We start from the raw sequence: 22,439 nt of genomic DNA, 5'->3' as shown, positions 1-22,439 counted from the left end.
TGAATCCTAGCGAACGAAGTATGAAAACAGCTGTGACTGTGTTTTTTTATTAGTTAACGGTCTCTCAGAGCCGAACATCGACGTTTTTATTGATAGTTCAACTATCTACTATTTGAAACAATAACTGCACATAAAATCAAATCATCGTACAATAAATGATAATAAAAGTATATAAAATCACATAAATATACAATTTTGCATATTTTTTTTATTTCAAGTACAGTGATACCTCGGTAGTCGAACGACTCTATACTCGAACAATTCGGAGTTCGACCAAAATTTTCGAGAAATTTTTGCTGCGGTGCTCGACCAAAAATTCGGTACTCGACCAGCCGAACACGTGACGACCGCATGGGCTTTGTGATGATCGCGCCATCTCGGCCACTCTCGCTTGTTCGGGAAGCATCAGTTCTCTCGAGAGCGTCACTCAGACAACGCGCGATCAGCATTCGTTGTGATTTAGTGATTTTCAGTGCTTTTAATTGCTTTTTTAGCTTTCATAATGAGTCCCAAGAAAGTAATGAGTGTTAAGGGGAAGGAGAAGAGGAAAACAGTGCGAACAACGATCAAGTTGAAGAAGGAAATTATAGCGAAATATGAGAATGGTGTACGAGTGTCCGATTTAGCGGTAGAATACGGAATGGCGAAGTCGACCATTTCTACGTTTTTAAAGCATAAAGAAATGATTAAGAAGGCGAATGTTGCAACGGGAGTTACGGCGGTAACTAAGCAAAGGCCACAAGTGATTGAGGAGATGGAAAAGTTGCTTTTAATATTTATTAAAGAAAAACAGTTGGCCGGGGAAAGTGTTAGTGAAGCGTTCATTTGTGAAAAAGCGTTGCATATCTATGAAGAATTAGTGAAGAAAAGTCCGAGTACCAGTGAAAGTGATTCATTTACATTTAAAGCGAGCAGGGGTTGGTTTGAAAAGTTTCGTAATAGAACAGGTATTCATCGTGTTACTAGGCATGGGGAGGCAGCTAGTTCGGATCAAATTGCGGCCGATAAATACGTGGGGGAATTCGATCGGTACATAAATGAACAAAATTTGATCGCACAACAAGTCTTTAATTGTGATGAGACTGGGTTATTTTGGAAGAAAATGCCAGCCAATACGTACATTACCAAGGACGAGACGAAGATGCCAGGTCACAAGCCAATGAAAGATAGGCTAACATTGTTGCTGTGTGCAAATGCAAGTGGCGATTGCAAGATCAAACCCTTGTTAGTGTACCACTCGGACAACCCCCGGGTGTTCAAACGAAATAATATTTGTAAAAGTGCACTACCAGTTATGTGGCGCTCGAACACTAAATCTTGGGTCACAAGACAATTCTTTACTGAGTGGATAAACGAAGTGTTTGCCCCCCAGGTTAAGGCTTACCTCATTGAAAAGAGCTTGCCAATGAAATGTCTTCTGGTTATGGACAATGCTCCTGCACATCCTCCAGGTCTCGAGGATGACTTGAAAGAAGAATACAGCTTTATCAAAATCAAATTCTTGCCCCCCAATACTACTCCCATACTCCAGCCCATGGACCAACAGGTCATTTCAAACTTCAAAAAACTCTATACCAAGGCCCTTTTCAGAAAGTGTTTTGAAGTGACCAGTGACACGAAGTTGACCCTAAAGGAATTCTGGAAGGAACACTTCAGCATCCTCAACTCTGTTAACATGATTGACCAAGCTTGGCGAGGTGTGACCTATAGGACATTGAACTCTGCCTGGCGTAAGCTGTGGCCATCATGTGTCACAGAGAGGGAGTTTGAAGGTTTCCAACCAGAGGCGGGTCCAAGCACTGCTACCCCTGTAATTTCTGATGACACTGATGTCGTTGAGGAAATTGTTGTCATGGGCAGGAGTTTGGGGCTTGAGGTCGACAAGGATGATATTGATGAGCTTGTAGAAAGCCATTCTACCGAGTTGACTGTGGAGGAATTGTTGCACCTGCAACAACAACAGCAGCAGGATCTGATTGTGGAGCAGGAATCTTCAGAAGAGGATGAGGTAAGGGAGGATGTTCCAAGTTCTCTCATCAATGAAATTTGTTCCAAGTGGGCAGATGTGCAGGCTTTTGCTGAAAAATACCACCCAGAAATTGCAGTAGCAAACCGGGCAGTGCATATGTTTAATGATAGTGTCATGTATCATTTTCGAAGAATACTGCAGAGGAGGAAGAAACAATTAACAATAGACCAGTTTTTCACAAAAGAAAAGAAAGCTGCTACATCAAAGCCTGTTTCTCCTCCAAAGAAGAGACAAAGAAGAGAAGAAACCCCTGAAATAGATCTGCCCACCCTTTCATTGGAGAGAGAAACAACTCCTGAAGGAGAACTACCCCGCCACATCATGGAAGGGGACTCTCCTTCCAAGCAGTAACCTCCCCCTTCCATCCTCTCCACATCCATCCCTGTATGCCATCGAACCGCTGCTCAAAGGTATGTTCACTACAGTACAGAAAATGGTTTAAAATTGTTTTATTTTAGTACAGTAAATGGTTTAAAATTGTTTTATAGGATTTTCTGACCAATTTCATACACATTTAGATAATTATTGTTGTTTAGGTACACGTTTTATTAATATTTTGGGCCTGTTCGAGTGCTTGGGAACGGAATAGAATATATACCATTATTTCTTATGGGGAAAAAAAATTCGGTACTCGAACAAATCGGAGGTCGAACACGGATCTCGAACGGATTATGGTCGAGTACCGAGGTATCACTGTACAACTTAACAACGTAAAATTACTTTTTTTATTAATGGTTTTAATCAGCTGTTCTCACGATTATCGAGAATAACAAAGAATATTTTCTTATCTGATTCAATATTAATAACTAATGTAAATGACATCAGCACCAATTTGTTATAGAAAATCATAGTTTTCATACATTTAGTTCATAGCTATTATTATTATGAGTTACCATTTGAATATGCTCTGTGTGTGTGTGTGTGTGTGTGTGTGTGTGTGTGTGTGTGTGTGTGTGTGTGTGTGTGTGTGTGGTGGGGCCCAGCTGAATGTTTGGTGAACTAATCTCTCTTGGTAAGTATGAAGAGCATGCCCAAACCATCTCCATCTACCCTTCGTCATGATCTCATCCACATATGGCACTCGAGTAATCTCTTATAGTTTCCTTTCTAATCCTGTCCTGCCATTTAACTCTCAATATCCTTCTGAGAGCTTTGTTCTCAAATCTATTAAATCTATTGGAGATTGTTTCATTATCATACCATGACTCATGTCCATAGAGTAATACCGATCTCACTGAACTGATATATAGTCTGAGTTTTATATGTAATTTCAGGTGATTTGATTTCCAAATTTTACTTAACCTGGCCATTGTCTGATTTACCTTATTAATCCTTCCTCCTTCCAATGATATTTCATCTATTATTGCATACTCCGTTCTCATCATCTCTGTCTTTCTTCTAATTATCTTCAGCCCAACCTCGTGTGATATTTCATGCATTCTGGTAAGCATGCATAGCAAATCCTGTGGTGTCCTGCTAACAAGGACAGCATCATCACCGTACTCTAGATCTGCTAAATTCGTATCACCAATCCAGTCCAATCCCTCTCTTCTCCACCATCTCTGACTTTCTATGCATTACAAAATCCATGAGGAGGATAAACAACATCCTCCGCTGTTCGTTGGGAATTTATTTGATAAGACTCCATTAACATTAACTTTGCACTTGCTATGCTCATGAACAGACTTAATCAAAATGTTATTTTCATTAGTAAAATAAATTTTTGAATATACTTACCCGATGATCATGTAGCTGTCAACTCTGTTGCCCGACAGAAATCTACGGTCGGGATACGCCAGCGATCGCTATACAGGTGGGGGTGTACACAACAGCGCCATCTGTGGTCAGGTACTCCAGTACTTCTTGTCAACACCACCTCAATTTTTTCCTCGGTCCACTGGTTCTCTATGGGGAGGAAGGGTGGGTCAATTAAATCATGATCATCGGGTAAGTATATTCAAAAATTTATTTTACTAATGAAAATAACATTTTTCAACATTAATCTTACCTGATGATCATGTAGCTGATTCACACCCAGGGTGGTGGGTGGAGACCAGCATACATGTTAACAAAGAAGCTCAGTATCCCGTATTTCATTTTATTAGTTATTCAAAAATAACATAAAATAAATAAGTACCTGGTAAGGAAGACGACTTGAACCATTACTCTGCCTTTATTAAGTACGTCTTCCTTACTGAGCGTAGCGGTCCTCTTAGGATGCTGAACGACTCTTAGGTGCTGAAGTATAAAGGGCTGCAACCCATACTAAAGGACCTCATCACAACCTTTAACCTCGGCGCTTCTCAAGAAAGAATTGACCACCCGCCAAATCAACAAGGATGTGGAAGGCTTCTTAGCCGACCGTACAACCCATAAAAAGTATTCAAGAGAAAGGTTAAAAAGGTTATGGGATTATGGGAATGTAGTGGCTGAGCCCCCGCCTACTACTGCATTCGTTGCTACGAATGGTCCCAGGGTGTAGCAGTTCTCGTAAAGAGACTGGACATCTTTGAGATAGAATGGTGCGAACACTGACTTGCTTCTCCAATAGGTTGCATCCATAACACTCTGCAGAGAACGGTTCTGTTTGAAGGCCACTGAAGTAGCCACAGCTCTCACTTCATGTGTCCTTACCTTCAGCAAAGCAAGGTCTTCTTCCTTCAGATGAGAATGTGCTTCCCTAATCAGAAGCCTGATTTAGTAAGAAACTGAGTTCTTAGACCTTGGAAGAGAAGGCTTCTTGATAGCACACCATAAGGCTTCTGATTGTCCTCGTAAAGGTTATGACCTTTTTAGATAGTACCTAAGAGCTCTAACTGGGCAAAGTACTCTCTCCAGTTCGTTCCCCACCAAGTTGGACAGGCTTGGGATCTCGAACGACTTAGTCCAAGGACGTGAAGGAAGCTCGTTTTAGCAAAAAACCGAGCTGCAAGGAACATGTAGCCGTTTCAGATGTGAAAACTATGTTCCTGCTGAAGGCGTGGATCTCACTTACTCTTTTAGCTGTTGTCAAGCACACGAGGAAAAGAGTTTTTAATGTGAGGTCCTTAAAAGAGGCTGAATGGAGAGGTTCAAATCTTGATGACATAAGGAACCTTAGGACCACGTCTAGATTCCAGCCTGGAGTGGACAACCGACGTTCCTTTGAGGTCTCAAAAGACCTAAGGAGGTCCTGTAGATCTTTGTTGGTGGAAAGATCCAAGCCTCTGTGGCGGAAAACCGCTGCCAACATACTTCTGTAACCCTTGATCGTAGGAGCTGAAAGGGATCTTACGTTCCTTAGATGTAACAGGAAGTCAGCAATCTGGGTTACAGTGGTACTGGTTGAGGAAACTGCATTGGCCTTGTACCAGCTTCGGAAGACTTCCCCTTTAGACTGATAGACTCTGAGAGTGGATGTCCTCCTTGCTCTGGCAATCGCTCTGGCTGCCTCCTTCGAAAAGCCCCTAGCTCTTGAGAGTCTTTCGAAAGTCTAAAGGCAGTCAGACGAAGAGCGTGGAGGTTTGGGTGTACCTTCTTTACGTAAGGTTGACGTAGAAGGTCCACTCCTAGAGGAAGAGTCCTGGGAATGTCGACCAGCCATTGCAGTACCTCTATGAACCATTCTCTCGCGGGCCAGAGCGGAGCCAACCAACGTCAGCCGTGTCCCTTGCGAGAGGCGAACTTCTGAAGTACCCTGTTGACAATCTTGAACGGCGGGAATGCATACAGGTCGAGATGGGACCAATCCAGCAGAAAAGCATCCACGTGAACTGCTGCTGGGTCTGGAATCGGAGAACAATACAACGGGAGCCTCTAGGTTATCGAGGTAGCGAACAGATCTATGGTTGGTTGACCCCACAGGGCCCAAAGTCTGCTGCAAACATTCTTGTGAAGGGTCCACTCTGTGGGGATGACCCGACCCTTCCGGCTGAGGCGATCTGCCATGACATTCATATCGCCCTGAATGAACCTCGTTACCAGCGCGAGCTTTCGATCTTTTGACCAGATGAGGAGGTCCCTTGCGATCTAGAACAACTTCCACGAATGAGTCCCTCCCTGCTTGGAGATGTAAGCCAAGGCTGTGGTGTTGTCAGAGTCCACCTCCACCACCTTGTTAAGCTGGAGGGACTTGAAGTTTATCAAGGCCAGATGAACCGCCAACAGCTCCTTGCAATTGATGTGAAGTGTCCTTTGCTCCTGATTCCATGTTCCCGAGCATTCCTGTCCGTCCAAAGTCGCACCCCAGCCCGTGTCTGATGCGTCCGAGAAGAGACGGCGGTCGGGTTTCTGAACAGCCAAAGGTAGACTTCCTTGAGAAGAAAGCTGTTCTTTCACCACGTTAGAGTAGACCTCCTCTCTTCGGAAACAGGAACTGAGACCGTCTCTAGCGTCATGTCCTTTATCCAGTGAGCAGCTAGATGATACTGAAGGGGGCGGAGGTGGAGTCTCCCTAACTCGATGAACAGGGCCAGCGATGAAAGTGTCCCTGTTAGACTCATCCACTACCTGACTGAGCATCGGTTCCTTCTCAGCATGCTCTGGATGCATTCTAGGGCTTGGTAGATTCTTGGGGCCGACGGAAAAGCCCGAAAAGCTCGACTCTGAAGCTCCATACCCAGGTAGACAATGGTCTGGGATGGGACGAGCTGGGACTCCTCAAAATTGACCAGGAGGCCCAGTTCATTGGTCAGATCCATAGTCCATCTGAGAATCTCCAGACAGTGACGACTTGTGGGAGCTCTTAAAAGCCAGTCGTCTGACGGAGCCGGACACAAGATCATGGTACTGCTGCAGAGTCTGTGAACTGTCAACCATGGGGAAGCGAGGAAGTACAGCGACAACCCGAAACTGTCTAGACTGTCTGGGTCGTACAGACAACTCCTTATCGGGTTGCTGAGGTTGCCGCACTGCGTCACAACAAGTCACTTCTGCTGGTTGTTGAACGTCTTCCCAGTGACACACTGACTCCGTAAACAAAAAATCCTCTAACAAGGACTAAGCTTGGACTGCATGTCTTGCAACAAAGCTCAAGGTCTATGGGAGCAGGTGTGGCAACAGACGGGGTTAGCGACTGAAGCGGAACCATTACCCTCCCTGGAAGCATGTTATGCTTAAATAAAAGTCCATAGGAGGCTAAGCAGCTTAAGGCTCCTCTCCAAATGACAGAGTCCTCAAGGGAATATCAGAAGGAGGGAGAATAGCACTTTCTCATCTACAGGAACCATATCCGAGAAAAGCTAAGTTCTCTCAGTGAGGGTTTCACTGGTGCAAAAGCAGCAGACCAGAAGGCAACGTTAAGAAACTGCTTGACAGTCTTGTGAGTTGGCAACAACCAAAGATGTGTGACTGAGGAGCATGCGGTAAGGTATGCAGAGCATGCTGTAAGGTATGCACATGCTGTAAGGTATGCAGAGCATGCTGTAAGGTATGCAGAGCATGCTGTATGTAGAGCATGCTGTATGTAGAGCATGCTGTAAGGTATGCAGAGCATGTTGCATGGCATGCGGCTTACGCTGCATGGGATGAGGCTCATGCTGCATGGGATGAGGCTCATGCTGCATGGTATGAGGCTCATGCTGCATGGGATGAGGCTCATGCTGCAAGGGATGAGGCTCATGCCGCATGGGTTGAGGAGGATGCCTCATAGTATGAGGCTCCTGCCTCATGGGTTGAGGAGGTTGCCGCATAGCATGAGGCTTCTGCCTCATGGTTTGAGGAGGATGCCGCATAGCATGAGGCTCCTCATAGCATGAGGCTCCTGCCTCATGGGTTGAGGAGGATGCCGCATAGCATGAGGCTCCTGCCTCATGGGTTGAGGAGGATGCCGCATAGCATGAGGCTCCTGCCTCATGGGTAGAGGAGGTTGCCGCATAGCATGAGGCTCCTGCCTCATGGGTTGAGGAGGATGCCGCATAGCATGAGGCTCCTCACAGCATGAGGCTCCTGCCTCATGGGTTGAGGAGGATGCCGCATAGCATGAGGTTCCTCATAGCATGAGGCTCCTGCCTCATGGGTTGAGGAGGATGCCGCATAGCATGAGGCTCCTGCCTCATGGGTTGAGGAGGATGCCGCATAGCATGAGGCTCCTGCCTCATGGGTAGAGGAGGTTGCCGCATAGCATGAGGCTCCTGCCTCATGGGTTGAGGAGGATGCCGCATATCATGAGGCTCCTCATAGCATGAGGCTCCTGCCTCATGGGTAGAGGAGGTTGCCGCATAGCATGAGGCTCCTGCCTCATGGGTTGAGGAGGTTGCCTCATAGTGCTGGAACCCGGCAACTCCCGATGCGGCAACTCACGCATGAAAGCAGGAGGCGCAGCAAGAACATGTGTCTGGCAGGGTGGACTGCGCATCGGAGGTGGAGCTCTCACAGGTGGAGGGTGGGAGCAGGCAGCCGCAGTATCTGCTGAGCGCACAACCTCGGCGGGTTGTAGGTTAACAGGCTACATTGTCAACCTTCCAGCAAGATACTCCTGTAAGAAGGAGCAAGCTGAGACTGTATAGTCTGCAGCATGGACCACTAGGGTCTATGAAAGACAACAACAAACGGAGCTACTGTCCGTTGAGACTGAGGGTCTAAAACAGCTGGTGCGGCAACAGACGGAGTTACTGCCTGTTGCAGTACCACCTTGCCTCTCTGGGAGGTGTGCAGTTGTCGTACTGCAGCAAGTCCGAACTGACCCAGTGCTAATGGCTACACCTAGGAGTTGGACTTGCGCGGAAGGGACCGACTTGCACTTAAAAGCTGCAAGATTTGGTCCATGGTTTCTGCGAGAAACCTCTTCCGCAGACGAGGAATAAATGGGCTCTCTCGTCTTTGTGTGGGTGGGGTGATCACGTCGGCTACGTGAGTGGGTACACCCGAAACCACGGAGGGAAACGTCTGTTCGTCGATCAAGGCCTGATGAACCCATAAGTCCTTCGACGTTACTTCTCCCCTGGGCTTGGGAGCTTGTAAGAGGTCCCAGACTAGGCGAACAACTAGCACGAACAGACGAACCCTCGAACGCAACACTGTAACACTTTGCGCTTATCACTTTATCACTTTTGAATTTCTGTTTGCACTTATTTCACTGAACTCGAAACTTTAAGTGGTTTGTACCTGAAACACGCAATTCTATCCTTCATTAAAAGTTAGTAATTGCGAAAACAGTATTACAATGTAACAGAAAAACATAATGAAAGATAAAAAATTCAGTGGCTGGAAAAAGAGACTAAACACTAGATCAAATAAACTACGTTTAAATCTCTCACCGCATAAAGCCTGGGAACAAGAATAAAACTCTAGAAACGTTTACCTTCTTCCCCTAAAGAGACTAGGGAGAAGAGCAAAAACGATAACAACGTTACCCGCTTGAACGAAACGTTTATTCTCCTCTCTCTCCCTCCGTCTCTATCTCTCTCTCTCTCTCTTGACTTAGAACCTGAGAGATGAGCCCAATTATATATATCGTTAAAACATATTATTGTTAAAGGAAAAAAACTGGAAGATTTCCCAAATAAAAAGTTCCTTTATTAGAATTAAAAACCATTTAAGCTAAGAAAGAATGAACAAAACGCTAGAATCGGTTTACTCTTACTGCAACGTGAAACCGTGAATATTCTCTCTCTATCGTAACGATAGAGCGCAAGTTGAACGTTCTGAACGTCAACAACTGCGGAGACAAAACAAAACGTTAGTTCAACTTTGAAAACAGTACGAGACTATCAAAGAAATTCTTTCAAAAACATTAAAATAGCATAAAATCTTAACAGGTAAAAACGATATGACGAGCTCAATGTTAATTAACTTCGGTTCCAAGAAAAGACCGCCTACTATTAGGAAAGGTCACATATAAACGAACATAAAAATTAATTTTAATAAGTTTATAATAAAAGGAAGTTAATCGAAGAGGCCTATAAAAGGCGGAGAGATATAAAATAAATCTATAACTTTGTTAAGCAAAATTAAGAAAGAGAGTCTATACTCTCTTCGACACCAACACTTCCGTCTAAGGGAAGGGTCGGCCATTTAAAAGTGAAAGAGAGTTCATACTCTCTTCGTCACCAAAATTAAATCAAATTAATTCCAAAAACTTGCTAAGCTAATGATAAAGCTTCCTGAATAGCGAAGGCTAAACTCTAGAGCAAATACATCACCAAATCGTGAACAATAACTCCAGAATCAACAGCGTATCCAAGTAGGTCTAGCCGGAGGCACGACAGAGGAAAAATTGAGGTGGTGTTGACAAGAAGTACTGGAGTACCTGACCACAGATGGCGCTGTTGTGTACACCCCCACCTGTATAGCGATCGCTGGCGTATCCCGACCGTAGATTTCTGTCGGGCAACAGAGTTGACAGCTACATGATCATCGGGTAAGATTAATATTGAAAATTTACATATTTAAGAGGAATTCCATAATAACCCAGGACACTCAAAAAATTGGCTGGTGCACACTATCAAAGGCTTTTTCATAGTCCACTAGTGCCATCAAAAGGGGATTTCTATATTCTGCACATTTCTGTACATGTCTCAAAATGAAAATTTGGTCAGGACAACTTTTACCTTTTCTAAATCCTGTTTGCTCATCTCTCACCTTTTCATCAATATTTCTCTCCAGTCTGTTTAGAATAAGCAGAATAAGCATACTATATATTTTCATAACAACTGACGTAAGTGTTATGCCTCTGTAATTATTGCAATCAGTCGGGACTCCTTTTTTTGTTATTTTCCAAAATGGGTTTCGTAAAGTGATTTTTTCGTCTTGTGAGTTGCCTTTTATATGTAAATAGCCTAATTCGTTCCAGACTCAACAAAAACACCAGATTACATGAATATAAAAAGAATACACCCCACTAAACAGTACTAAATGTATGAAAAGTACTGTATTTTGATCATTTAATAATAAATTAACCATTGGTAGCCTGTAAAAGAAGTGGTTAATTAGAACAAACAGTAAAAATACAGTAACAAAAAACTGGAACCTTACCTTTGGAGTGAGGCAATGTCCGAGAGCAAAGTGCGGGGCGGTAGAGGTGGATGAAAAACGGCGGAAAACGTTAACAAGTGGCAGAAAACGTAAACACTTAACTTTACAAAACAGATGTATAAATGACAGAAAACATTAACACTTAATTTTAGGAAACACATTTACAAATGGCACAAAATATTAACACTTTATGATAAACTTGAAATAAAAAAAAAATTTCCTAATTGTTTTTGTAGTTTCACTTTACATTTTGTATTTTCTAAATTTAATTACACTATGTATTTTCTTCATTAGTGCTAATTTTCTTTCATTTTTTAGCTAGTGTTTGGTCTGATTCTACCAAAGACCTCTTTTTAAAATAATCGTCCAAAGAAGCTTGTTTCTGCTTGCTTCTTAAAATTTTCCTGAAATGACACAGGCAAACTTTATTACAGTAATCAAGTGCACAACCTGTGAAAAATTTTTCTGGGTGTGTCTTTTCTACGAGAGCCCCCATTTTAAAGTAGCCATCTAGACCCTCCTTAATTTCTGCTGATGTCAGTGAGTCATCCTCCTTCCCACCACTGTACTCTTAATGAACGACGTTCCCTCACATGGCTTCCAATTCCTTCATGTCATCCATCGTAAGTTCCTCTTGGTGCTCCTCGATAAGCTCATCAATGTCTGCCTCGTTAACTTCCAGACACATGGACTTCCCGAGTGTAACGATCTCAACAACTTCAGATTGAGCAACGGGTTCAGGATCGTCAACATTTTCAGAATAATCTTCAGCTTGGTCTGCGGCTTGGTCTGCGTGGAAGCCCTCGATATCTCATGCGGAGATGGCATCAAGCCACAGCTTCTTCCAACCAGAGTTCAAGGTGCGCCTCGAAACCTGCCAAGCTTGATCGATAATTATGAGCCAAACGACAATATCAAAATGCTCCTTCCAAAATTGACGAAGGGTGAGGTTTGTGCTCTCAATGATTTCTAAACATCTCTTGAAGAGACCTTTTGTATAAAGCTTCTTAAAATTTGAAATCACTTACTGATCCATGGGCTGGAGGAGAGGGGTGGTGTTCAGTGGGAGATAGAGAAACTTGACGAAGGAATATTCTGCTATAATATCTTCGTCGAGGGCAGGAGGGTGAGCAGGGACATTGTCCAGCACCAGCAGGCATTTCATAGGGAGGCGCTTTTTTTCCAAATACTTTTTCACAATCGGGCCGAAACAGATATTTATCCCCTTGATGAACAATTATCTTGTTACCCAGGCTTTTCCATTAGCCCTCCACAACATGTGAAGATTTTCCTTAGTAACTTTGTGGGTCTTGAAGGCTTGAGGAGTACCGGAGTGATACACCAGCAGGGGTTTCACTTTGCAATCCCCACTGACATTTGCACAGAGTGGAAGGGTAAACCTGTCCTTCATAGGCTTATGCCATGTAGCCTCTTTTCTTCTGCAGTGATGTACATTTGACGAGGCATTTTTTTCCAAAAAAGCTCAGCAGCCTCGTCGCAATTGAAGATTTGCTGGGGACTGTAGCCTTCCCGGACAGTCAACTCGTCGAACGCCTTAACAAAGGCTTCAGCCACTTTCATGTCCGAGCTGGCAGCATCCCCATGACGCACCACCAAATGAATGCCTAAGCGTCTCTTAAATTTTTCAAAACATCCACAAGAAGCCTTAAACTCTGGGGGTGCCTGCTTTGATGTTCCTTCTCTTGCGCCGGCTTCGGCCTGAGCATGCACAAGATCACCGAAAATGGCGCTGGCTTTCTGGCAGATTATCACTTTGGTGATAGTGTCTCCAGCCATTTCTTTGTCCTTTATCCAAACAAGCAGTAGTCTCTCCATCTCATCATGGACATGGCTTCTCTTGCTGGAGAAAACAGTCACGCTCTTAGGTGTTGCTGCTTTGATAGCTTTCTTCTGCTTCAGGATCGTTCCTATCGTAGACGGATTTTGGCTAAATTTCTTGGTGAGCACACTTAACCACATGCCAGCCTCGTATTTCTTGATTATTTCCATCTTCATCTCCATGGAAAGCATCATCCTCTTCTTTCCCTTGACATTAGCGGCTTTCTTGGGACCCATGGCTAATGATGTAACCTAATATCACACACGATACAGTACAATTGTTACGCAAGCAAAATCAGAAACACCAAGTCAACCGCTGCCGGAACGAAAAGACTGGAACGCCAATGCATAGATGCATGATGAGATACAGTATAGTAGATGCTGACCAATAGGAAACATCAAGCTTCATTACTCTAATGAAACTTTTAATTGTTCAGTGGCTACTTTCCTATTGGTAAGGGTTGAAGAGACTCTTTAGCTATAGTAAGCAGCTCTTCTAGAAGGTTACTCCAAAATCAAACCCCTGTTTTCTAGTCTTCGGTAGTGCCATAGCCTCTGTACCATGGCCTTCCACTGTCTTGGGGTAAAGTTCTCTTACTTGAGGGTACACTTGGGCCCACTATTCTATTTTATTTCTCTTTCTCTTGTTTTCTTTTTAAGTTTTTCACAGTTAGGCAGATATGCGAGAAATATTTAGCAAAAGGTAAGGTGGTGTATGTTGCGTTTATGGATCTGGAGAAAGCGTGTATGATAGAGTTGATAGGGAAGCAATGTGGAATGTGATGAGGTTATATGGAGTTGGTGGAAGGTTGTTGCAAGCAGTGAAAAGTTTCTACAAAGGTAGTAAAGCATGTGTTAGAATAGGAAATGAAATAAGTGATTGGTTTCTGGTGAGAGTGGGGCTGAGACAGGGATGTGTGATGTTGCCGTGGTTGTTTAACTTGTATGTTGATGGAGTGGTGAGAGAGGTGAATGCTCGAGTGCTTGGACGAGGATTAAAACTGGTAGACGAGAATGACCATGGATGGGAGGTAAATCAGTTGTTGTTTGCGGATGATACTGTACTTGTTGCAGACACAGAAGAGAAGCTTGACTGATTAGTGACAGAATTTGGAAGGGTGTGTGAGAGAAGGAAGTTGAGAGTTAATGTGGGTAAGAGTAAGGTTATGAGATGTACGAGAAGGGAAGGTGGTGCAAGGTTGAATGTCATGTTGAATGGAGAGTTACTTGAGGAGGTGGATCAGTTTAAGTACTTGGGGTCTGTTGTTGCAGCAAATGGTGGAGTGGAAGCAGATGTACGTCAGAGAGTGAATAAAGGTTGCAAAGTGTTGGGGGCAGTTAAGGGAGTAGTAAAAAATAGAGGGTTGGGCATGAATGTAAAGAGAGTTCTATAAGAGAAAGTGATTGTACCAACTGTGATGTATGGATCGGAGTTGTGGGGAATGAAAGTGATGGAGAGACAGAAATTGAATGTGTTTGAGATGAAGTGTCTAAGGAGTATGGCTGGTGTATCTTGAGTAGATAGGGTTAGGAATGAAGTGGTGAGGGTGAAAACGGGTGTAAGAAATGAGTTAGCAGCTAGAGTGGATATGAATGTGTTGAGGTGGTTTGACCATGTTGAGAGAATGGAAAATGGCTGTCTGCTAAAGAAGGTGATGAATGCAAGAGTTGATGGGAGAGGTACAAGAGGAAGGCCAAGGTTTGGGTGGATGGATGGAGTGAAGAAAGCTCTGGGTGATAGGAAGATAGATGTGAGAGAGGCAAGAGAGCGCGCTAGAAATAGGAATGAATGGCGAGCGATTGTGACGCAGTTCCAGTAGGCCCTGCTGCTTCCTCCGGTGCCTTAGATGACTGTGGAGGTAGCAGCAGTAGGGGATTCAGCACTATGAAGCTTCATCTGTGGAGGATAACGGGGGAGGGTGGGCTGTGGCACCCTAGCAGTACCAGCTGAACTCGGTCGAGTCCCTTGTCAGGCTGGGAGGAACGTGGAGAGTAGAGGTCCCCTTTTTGTTTTGTTTCATTTTTTGATGTCGGCTACCCCCCAAAATTGGGGGAAGTGCCTTGGTATATGTATGTATGTATAGCTTATATAAAACTATTTCATTTTATTGTTAATTACTTCTCTTGTAGTTTATTTATTTCCCTATTTCCTTTCCTCACTGGGCTATTTTCCCTGTTGGAGCCCTTGAGCTTATAGCATCTTTATTTTTCAATTACAATTGTAGCTTAGCAAATAATAATAATAATAATAATAATAATAATAATAATAATAATAACAACAACATGGACGGCTTGCGTGTCCATGACCCTGACATTAATATTAATAATAATAATATGGATGCTTTGCTTGTATGTGACCTGGACCAGTGACCTTCCCAAATTTAATAATTTCCAGCTCTTTGGATAAGTTTAAATTCCCTGCAAGTTTCATTATTTTACGATTAAATTTGTGGCCGTATGGTTGATGACCAGTTTGACCTTTTGCTTGACCTTGGGCTCAACCCTGACCTTTGACCTTAACATGTATTAAATGGCGTGGATTTTCATAAACTCAAATATGAACCAAGTTTGAAATCTTAGTGACAACAATGTCCAAACTTATGGCTAATTATGTGAATTGGACATTTTGCTTGACCGTGACTTTGCCCTTCCAAAATTTTATTATTTTCAGCATTTTCATACAATTAATCCCTGCAAGTTTCATTACTCTACGGATAAAATTGTGGCCTAGAAGGTGTTCACTAACAAACACAGAAACAGGGGGTGAAACATAACCTCCTTCCCACTTGTATGAATATTACCATTTAGGTGGTCATGTGTGAAATATACACTATAAAACAAATGCTCTTCCTGACTTGTGATTAGGAATAAAGTTCTGAAGGCTATCCTACACCACACAGACATCCAATTACTGTAGTTTCATATTATAATATTTACATACAATACTTTTCAAAGCTTCAGGGAATGACCCATCCTAATGCATAAACCATCTGGTGACTCAAATGTGTGACTGACAAACTATATAACAATCTCTAAGGACACTTTGTGCTTAGTATTAATTTGTAATCACAAGTTTTCTGGCAGCATATGCAATATACACCTGTTTTATTGTTTTATGCTATCCTGGTTTCAGCATAAACAATAATCACTGTCTTGGCTGCTTAGCATAAAATAACTGAGATAGCTTCAGGTTAATGCTTTAATATAGGACCATTACCTCAACACTATTTTGCAGTTTTATTTACCCCTTACTGATCTAATACTGTAGTCAAGGATAGATTTCAGTACAATATCTATTATTCAGGTACCTACATCCTTCCCTAATATATATTACTTTTTAGAAAGTTTCAAAAAGAAGATACTGTATTCATTTGAAATGATTCCATACTTACATTTCAGATTCACTAATTGGGATTTCTTCCATTTCCAACCCAGGATTTCCTGAATCTGGTGAGAATATCTCAGGGATGACTGATGGATCATTTGAATCAATCAAGTCAGTCACTTCATGAATTTGGGCACCTCCCATTGTACTACTTGCAAGTCCATCAAGAAGCTGAAAATACAATGGAAAATCAAATTTAGTCTTAAATTCCATGTTAATTTCTACATTCCTTTTTGCAGCACAGCTTATTTCTAAAGTAATGGTGAAGAAAATTTGGAAAAGTAAACCCTTATCATTATCCAAGGCAAAGATTCCTGCAACTAGGAGTAGCTCCTAGTCATACGTCATTAATTCTAGTACTGGAGAGAAGACAACCTCAGTAAAAAATAAATTGTATACTCAAGAAATGTAAACACCTGTAGTTTTATGAAGATTAAATAAAACAGACATCTCATTTAATTAATTTTTAGCTGATACTCAAGTGAGAGGTGACATACTAGTTTTTGTTTACAATATTCAGTAGAGTAGGTCTTTACCGTTTGCAGATTTGCAATTCACAGAAAGACTTGCAATTCTATAAAGCATAATTTAAGGGCATTTATTCACAATTCTACAAAAATAAAGTCAAAACAGATCTCAACATAAAAGGTACTACAGTATTAGACAAGGATTTGAAAATACACTCGCATAACAATAAAAGTCTCAACTTACTCTCCCCTCATATATAACAGTAAGCTGTGCTGTATTTGGATTGATGTAACTTGATGCATTTATGTATTTTTTGTTGATTTACTTTTACAATTATACAATTTTTAATGAAATTAAACTGGAGACTTAAAAAATGGGCTTATAAGACCAAATATAGTTCAACAGACTCAGTTATAAAACAGGGGACAGGGGAGAGTAATTTGACACTAATACAGTACAGTGCTATTATATATGTGAATTTTAGAAATCTTGTGTAATAATGGCTTCTTCAGCATCCACGTGTGTGTCTTTATCTAAATCTAATGAATGGTAAGGTCTGACTGTACTGTCGTGTGCATTGAATATATTTTCCAAAATAGCCTTGTCAGGTGTTTCATACTTGTTCAATTGTTCACTTGATCTACATAGATTTTCCAACTATCAAAAAATAATCAAAAGGCAATAAATACCTTGAGCAACATTTTACTGTCTATTTTCAATTGGTTAATTGATATCAGGTGTTTTATTCATTTTCAATTACAATATTCAATTATTCAAGCAATAACTGACAATGTAATTGACAATTTATCCATACATAAATATACCAATTCACTTCCCCCAATTTTGGGGGGTAGCTGACATCAAACAATTGAAATAAGGGGGACCTTTCCTCTCTACGTTCCTCCCAGCCTGACAAGGGACTCAACCAAGTTCGGCTGGTACTGCTAGGGTGCCACAGCCCACCCCTCCCCGTTATCCACCAAAGATGAAGCTTCATAATGCTGAATTCCCTACTGCTACTTATCCACAGTCTAATAAATTCTATATCATCCCTTGATGATTATTACTAAGATCTAGGATTACTGCCCTTTATAGACCTGATATAGACTTCCAATAATATGAAGAGTTTTTTTCTAAAAGTAAATTTTATTCCAGATATGAATTTTTTCATTATGGTAAAAAAAATAAACCCTAAAACTCAGGGAAAAAATAAAAAACATAAAATTGGAAAAAAGGGCTTCATTTCATTGTTTTATAATGTATTTCAAAGTTATATACCAAATTTCAATGCTATATCTTTAAAACGAAGGAAGACTATTGAATTTGAGGGTCAATAAGTTTAGTTTTGTGATACAAGCAATTAAGATTTTTCTTTGTATTTTGACCAAGTCAATATTAATAAATCCTGATTATTATGAATTTAATGTTCTTTTTTGGGTATTAATAAAAGAAAACAAAGTTATTTATCATAATAGAATCATAAATAAAGACCCTTTGCTCAGTATGTTCCATCTTTTGGCTCCTGTGCGGCAAGACAGCCCCCATATCTCTCTCTCTCTCTCTCTCTCTCTCTCTCTCTCTCTCTCTGTGTGTGTGTGTGCTAGTTATTGTGGAATTATTATGGAATAAAAAAGTCACTTCCACAAAAAGATAGTGGTTTTACACATAAATCGCAGTGCTTTACTGTACTGTACCTTGTAATCATCAATTATAGAATACTTGGTAGACGAGAATGACCATGAATGGGAGGTAAATCAGTTGTTGTTTGCGGATGATACTGTACTGGTTGCAGACACAAAAGAGAAGCTTGGCCGGTTAGTGACAGAATTTGGAAGTGTGTGAGAGAAGGAAGTTGAGAGTTAATGTGGGTAAGAGTAAGGTTATGAGATGTACGAGAAGGGAAGGTGGTGCAAGGTTGAATGTCATGTTGAATGGAGAGTTACTTGAGGAGGTGGATCAGTTTAAGTACTTGGGGTCTGTTGTTGCAGCAAATGGTGGAGTGGAAGCAGATGTACGTCAGACAGTGAAAGAAGGATGCAAAGTGTTGGGGGCAGTTAAGGGAGTAGTAAAAAATAGAAGGTTGGGCATGAATGTAAAGAGAGTTCTATATGAGAAAGTGATTGTACCAACTGTGATGTATGGATCGGAGTTGTGGGGAATGAAAGTGATGGAGAGACAGAAATTGAATGTGTTTGAGATGAAGTGTCTAAGGAGTATGGCTGGTGTATCTCGAGTAGATAGGGTTAGGGACGAAGAGGTGAGAGTGAGAACGGGTATAAGAAATGAGTTAGCAGCTAGAGTGGATATGAATGTGTTAAGGTAGTTTGGCCATGTTGAGAGAATGGAAAATGGCTGTCTGCTAAAGAAGGTGATGAATGCAAGAGTTGATGGGAGAAGTACAAGAGGAAGGCCAAGGTTTGGGTGGATGGATGGAGTGAAGGAAGCTCTGGGTGATAGGGGGATTGATGTGAGAGAGGCAAGAGAGCGTGCTAGAAATAGGAATGAATGGCGAGCGACTGTGACGCAGTTCCGGTAGGCCCTGCTGCTTCCTCTGATAACTTAGATGACCGCGGAGGTAGCAGCAGTAAGGGATTCAGCATTATGAAGCTTCATCTGTGGAGGATAATGTGGGAGGGTGGGCTGTGGCACCCTAGCAGTACCAGCTGAACTCGGTTGAGTCCCTTGTTAGGCTGGGAGGAACGTAGAGAGTAGAGGTCCCCTTTTTTGTTTTGTTTCATTTTTTGATGTCGGCTACCCTCAAAAATTGGGGGAAGTGCCTTGGTATATGTATGTATGTAGAATACTTCTTGTGCCAAAGGAAATAATTGGATATTTTCATTACCTTTTTGTACAACGTAAAGTTCATTATTACTAACGGGTAGTTTTACATCTTTTGACAGATATTTATCGTAGAATTATAACAGAATAACATAAGACACTTTAATGAATATAATTTTTTTTTACACAAAATCACAGTGCTTTACCATTATTTAGAGATACAGTAATTACATAAAACATTTTTTTCAAAATTGTTCTATAATCACTTAACAATGAATGGAAAAATATTTTGGTTGTTTAAAGTGAAATACAATGGAGAATAAAGCTAACTTTTGAAAAAATTATTCTGTAATCAATAGTAAAATAACAAAACAGGGTAATGTATGTTTATTATATGATAAAAGAGCAAGTATATCCGATGATGGAAAATCTCGTATGGAGCTCCAGTAGCGAATCCAAGCCTCGTAGCAAAGTGGTTAACTTATTTATTTACCGAAATGAAAGAAAGATATACTGTATCGCTAATTTTTTCATATGCTTAGTAGTATTGTCAATACGTACAGTACATACAATAAAGTACAGTACTGTTCATTGTGTTTTCTAATCTAAAAATGTATTCATGGATATATACTGTAATTAATTTTGAATAAATAATCATGACATTAAATGGAAAAAAGTTACGATCTATTACTTATTCACTGATATGAAAAATAAAATATATCGCTAATGTGTTTGGTATGCATAGTAGCATTGCGTGTTCGTATATACAATACAGTTCTAAACCTTTTTTTTTATCTAACAATGTACTTATCAATATAAAATTAATTACAAATAAATAATCATGGCATTAAAAGCAAAAATATGCTACAATCTTTTATTTATCTACCGAGATGAAAGAAAAATATATCACTAATGTGTTGCTAAGAGTATTAGCATTGTGCGTTCATACATACAATATAGTTCTGATCATTGTGTTACTTTAATTTAAAAATGCTCTTATTGATATAAAATTAATTTTAAATAAATAATCAAGACATTAAAAGGAAAAAATATACTTCGATCTGTTATTTATTATCCAAACCAAAAGAAAAATATACTGCTGTTTTGATATGCATAGTAATATTGTGCATAGGTACATACAAACATTACAGTACAGACGGCCCTCATTAATCGTGGGTTTTTGCTTCGCGTTTTCGATTTTTTGTAGCCAAGAACAATGAAATACTTATTAAATAGAAATTCTCATAAAAATCACGATAAAATTTAAGCTGGGTGATGCTTTCAAATATCCCGTGCTCCTTTACACTGGGAACGATGCGCGTCACTACCTATCTCTACACCCAGCTGGTCCTAGCTCTCTCTCTACAGCGTATATCCATTTACTGTGTTAAAAATTACAGCTATACAATCAACTCCCCATTAACACGAGTTCTGTTAACCCAATTTCGAAGTTACACAAGTTCAAATTTATTGATATATATTCTGTTAACATGAAAAGTCTGGAGGAGAGAGAGAGAGAGAGAGAGAGAGAGAGAGAGAGAGAGAGAGAGAGAGAGAGAGAGAGAGAGAGAGATTAATAAGAATCTATTTAAATTTACAACAAAATACATTTTAGTTTTTAATGTAGTACCAAAAAAAGTAATCTAATTTTGCAAATAAATGTGAATATGGTTTTCTCTAAGATAGTATAAAATTGAAAGATTTTGTAAGGTTGTAAAACAAATTGAGTTATAAAAATTATATTGCAATAATATAAAATAAACTTATTTGTTACATTTAACAATATTTATATTCAATATCTTTGTTTACATCGCGAATGTAGAGAGCTGTGGATCGTCCGCGTCAACAGCTGATTCGTCTGTTGTAGTTGTTGTTGTTGTTCGATACGCATTTTAATAAGAAACTGGTCGAGAGTTCGTTGAGATACTACGGCTAGAGAGTTATGGGGTCCTTTGACGAGCCAGACAGTATTACATTGGATCCTTCTTTCTGGTTACGGTTCTCTCCCTTTGCCTACACATACACCAAATAGTCTGGCCTATTCTTTACAAATTCTCCACTGTCCTCATACACCTGACAACACTAAGATTACCAAACATTTCTTCTCCACTCAAGAGGTTAACTACTCCACTGTAATTGTTCAGCGGCTACTTTCCTTTTGATAAGGGTAGAAAAGACTTTTTAGCTATGGTAAGCAGTTCTTCTAGGAGAAGGACACTACAGTCCAAAATCAAACCATTTTTCTCTAGTCTTGAGTAGTGCCATAGCCTCAGTACCATGGTCTTCCACTGTCTTTGGTTTGAGTTCTCTTGCTTGAGGGTACACCCAGGTACACTATTCTATCTAATTTCCCTTCCTCCTTTTTTGTTAATTTTTTATAGTTTATGTAGAAAATATTTATTTTAATGTTGTTACTGTTCATAAAATATTCTATTTTTTCCATGCTTCTTTTCCTCACTTGACTATTTTAATGCATAAATATCATATTTTATAGGAGATACAATGATTTTCATAAGAAATTTACTTTGTGAAACTAGGCCGTCAAAAAATGACCTTAGATTTCGCCCCTGATATAACAGTAAATTACATCTTAGTGCACATTTTATTATGTATTTCTGTTCTAGGTTAATATGAGTTTATTCTATAAAGAAATTAGCCTCTTCCTATTTCATTTAGGTACCAGAAAAAATTAGTGAAACTTGGACTAGTTTTTTGGCCCAAAAATATTACTTTTTTTTTTCTCATTTCAGATCTTGACTTCTATGGGTCCAACTCATTTCCAGCAATTACAAGCTGTTGCTTTGCCATCTAAGAAGGTGTCCCTAAAGGGATTTATGTGTACTGTATATGTATATATCTATTTTTTTGTGAATATTTATGTCGTCTTTTTTTGTATATTTAAATTTTTAATATATTTTCAATAAATAGTTATTTTGTAGATGGGTATCATTTATATTTTCAGTAGTTTTTAGCATTTTTTGAAGTATT

General features: G+C 40.5%; 1 protein-coding gene across 5 annotated transcripts in view; it reads right to left on the bottom strand.

The window, feature by feature from the left end:
- Positions 1-22,439, bottom strand: part of Hsf (Heat shock factor) — a 562,710-nt gene that overhangs the window by 297,180 nt on the left and 243,091 nt on the right. For all 5 annotated transcript variants that reach the window (XM_068385887.1, XM_068385865.1, XM_068385876.1 and 2 more), the window contains exon 6: positions 16,213-16,376. In XM_068385887.1, coding sequence (XP_068241988.1) covers positions 16,213-16,376 — 164 coding nt within the window. The remainder of the gene's footprint in view (positions 1-16,212; positions 16,377-22,439) is intronic.

This window comes from Palaemon carinicauda, chromosome 1, assembly GCF_036898095.1.
Source record: "Palaemon carinicauda isolate YSFRI2023 chromosome 1, ASM3689809v2, whole genome shotgun sequence".
Classification (NCBI taxonomy): Eukaryota; Metazoa; Arthropoda; class Malacostraca; order Decapoda; family Palaemonidae; genus Palaemon; species Palaemon carinicauda.
The sequence above is the reverse complement of the archived record's forward strand: the minus strand, read 5'-3'. Positions and strand labels throughout refer to the sequence as shown.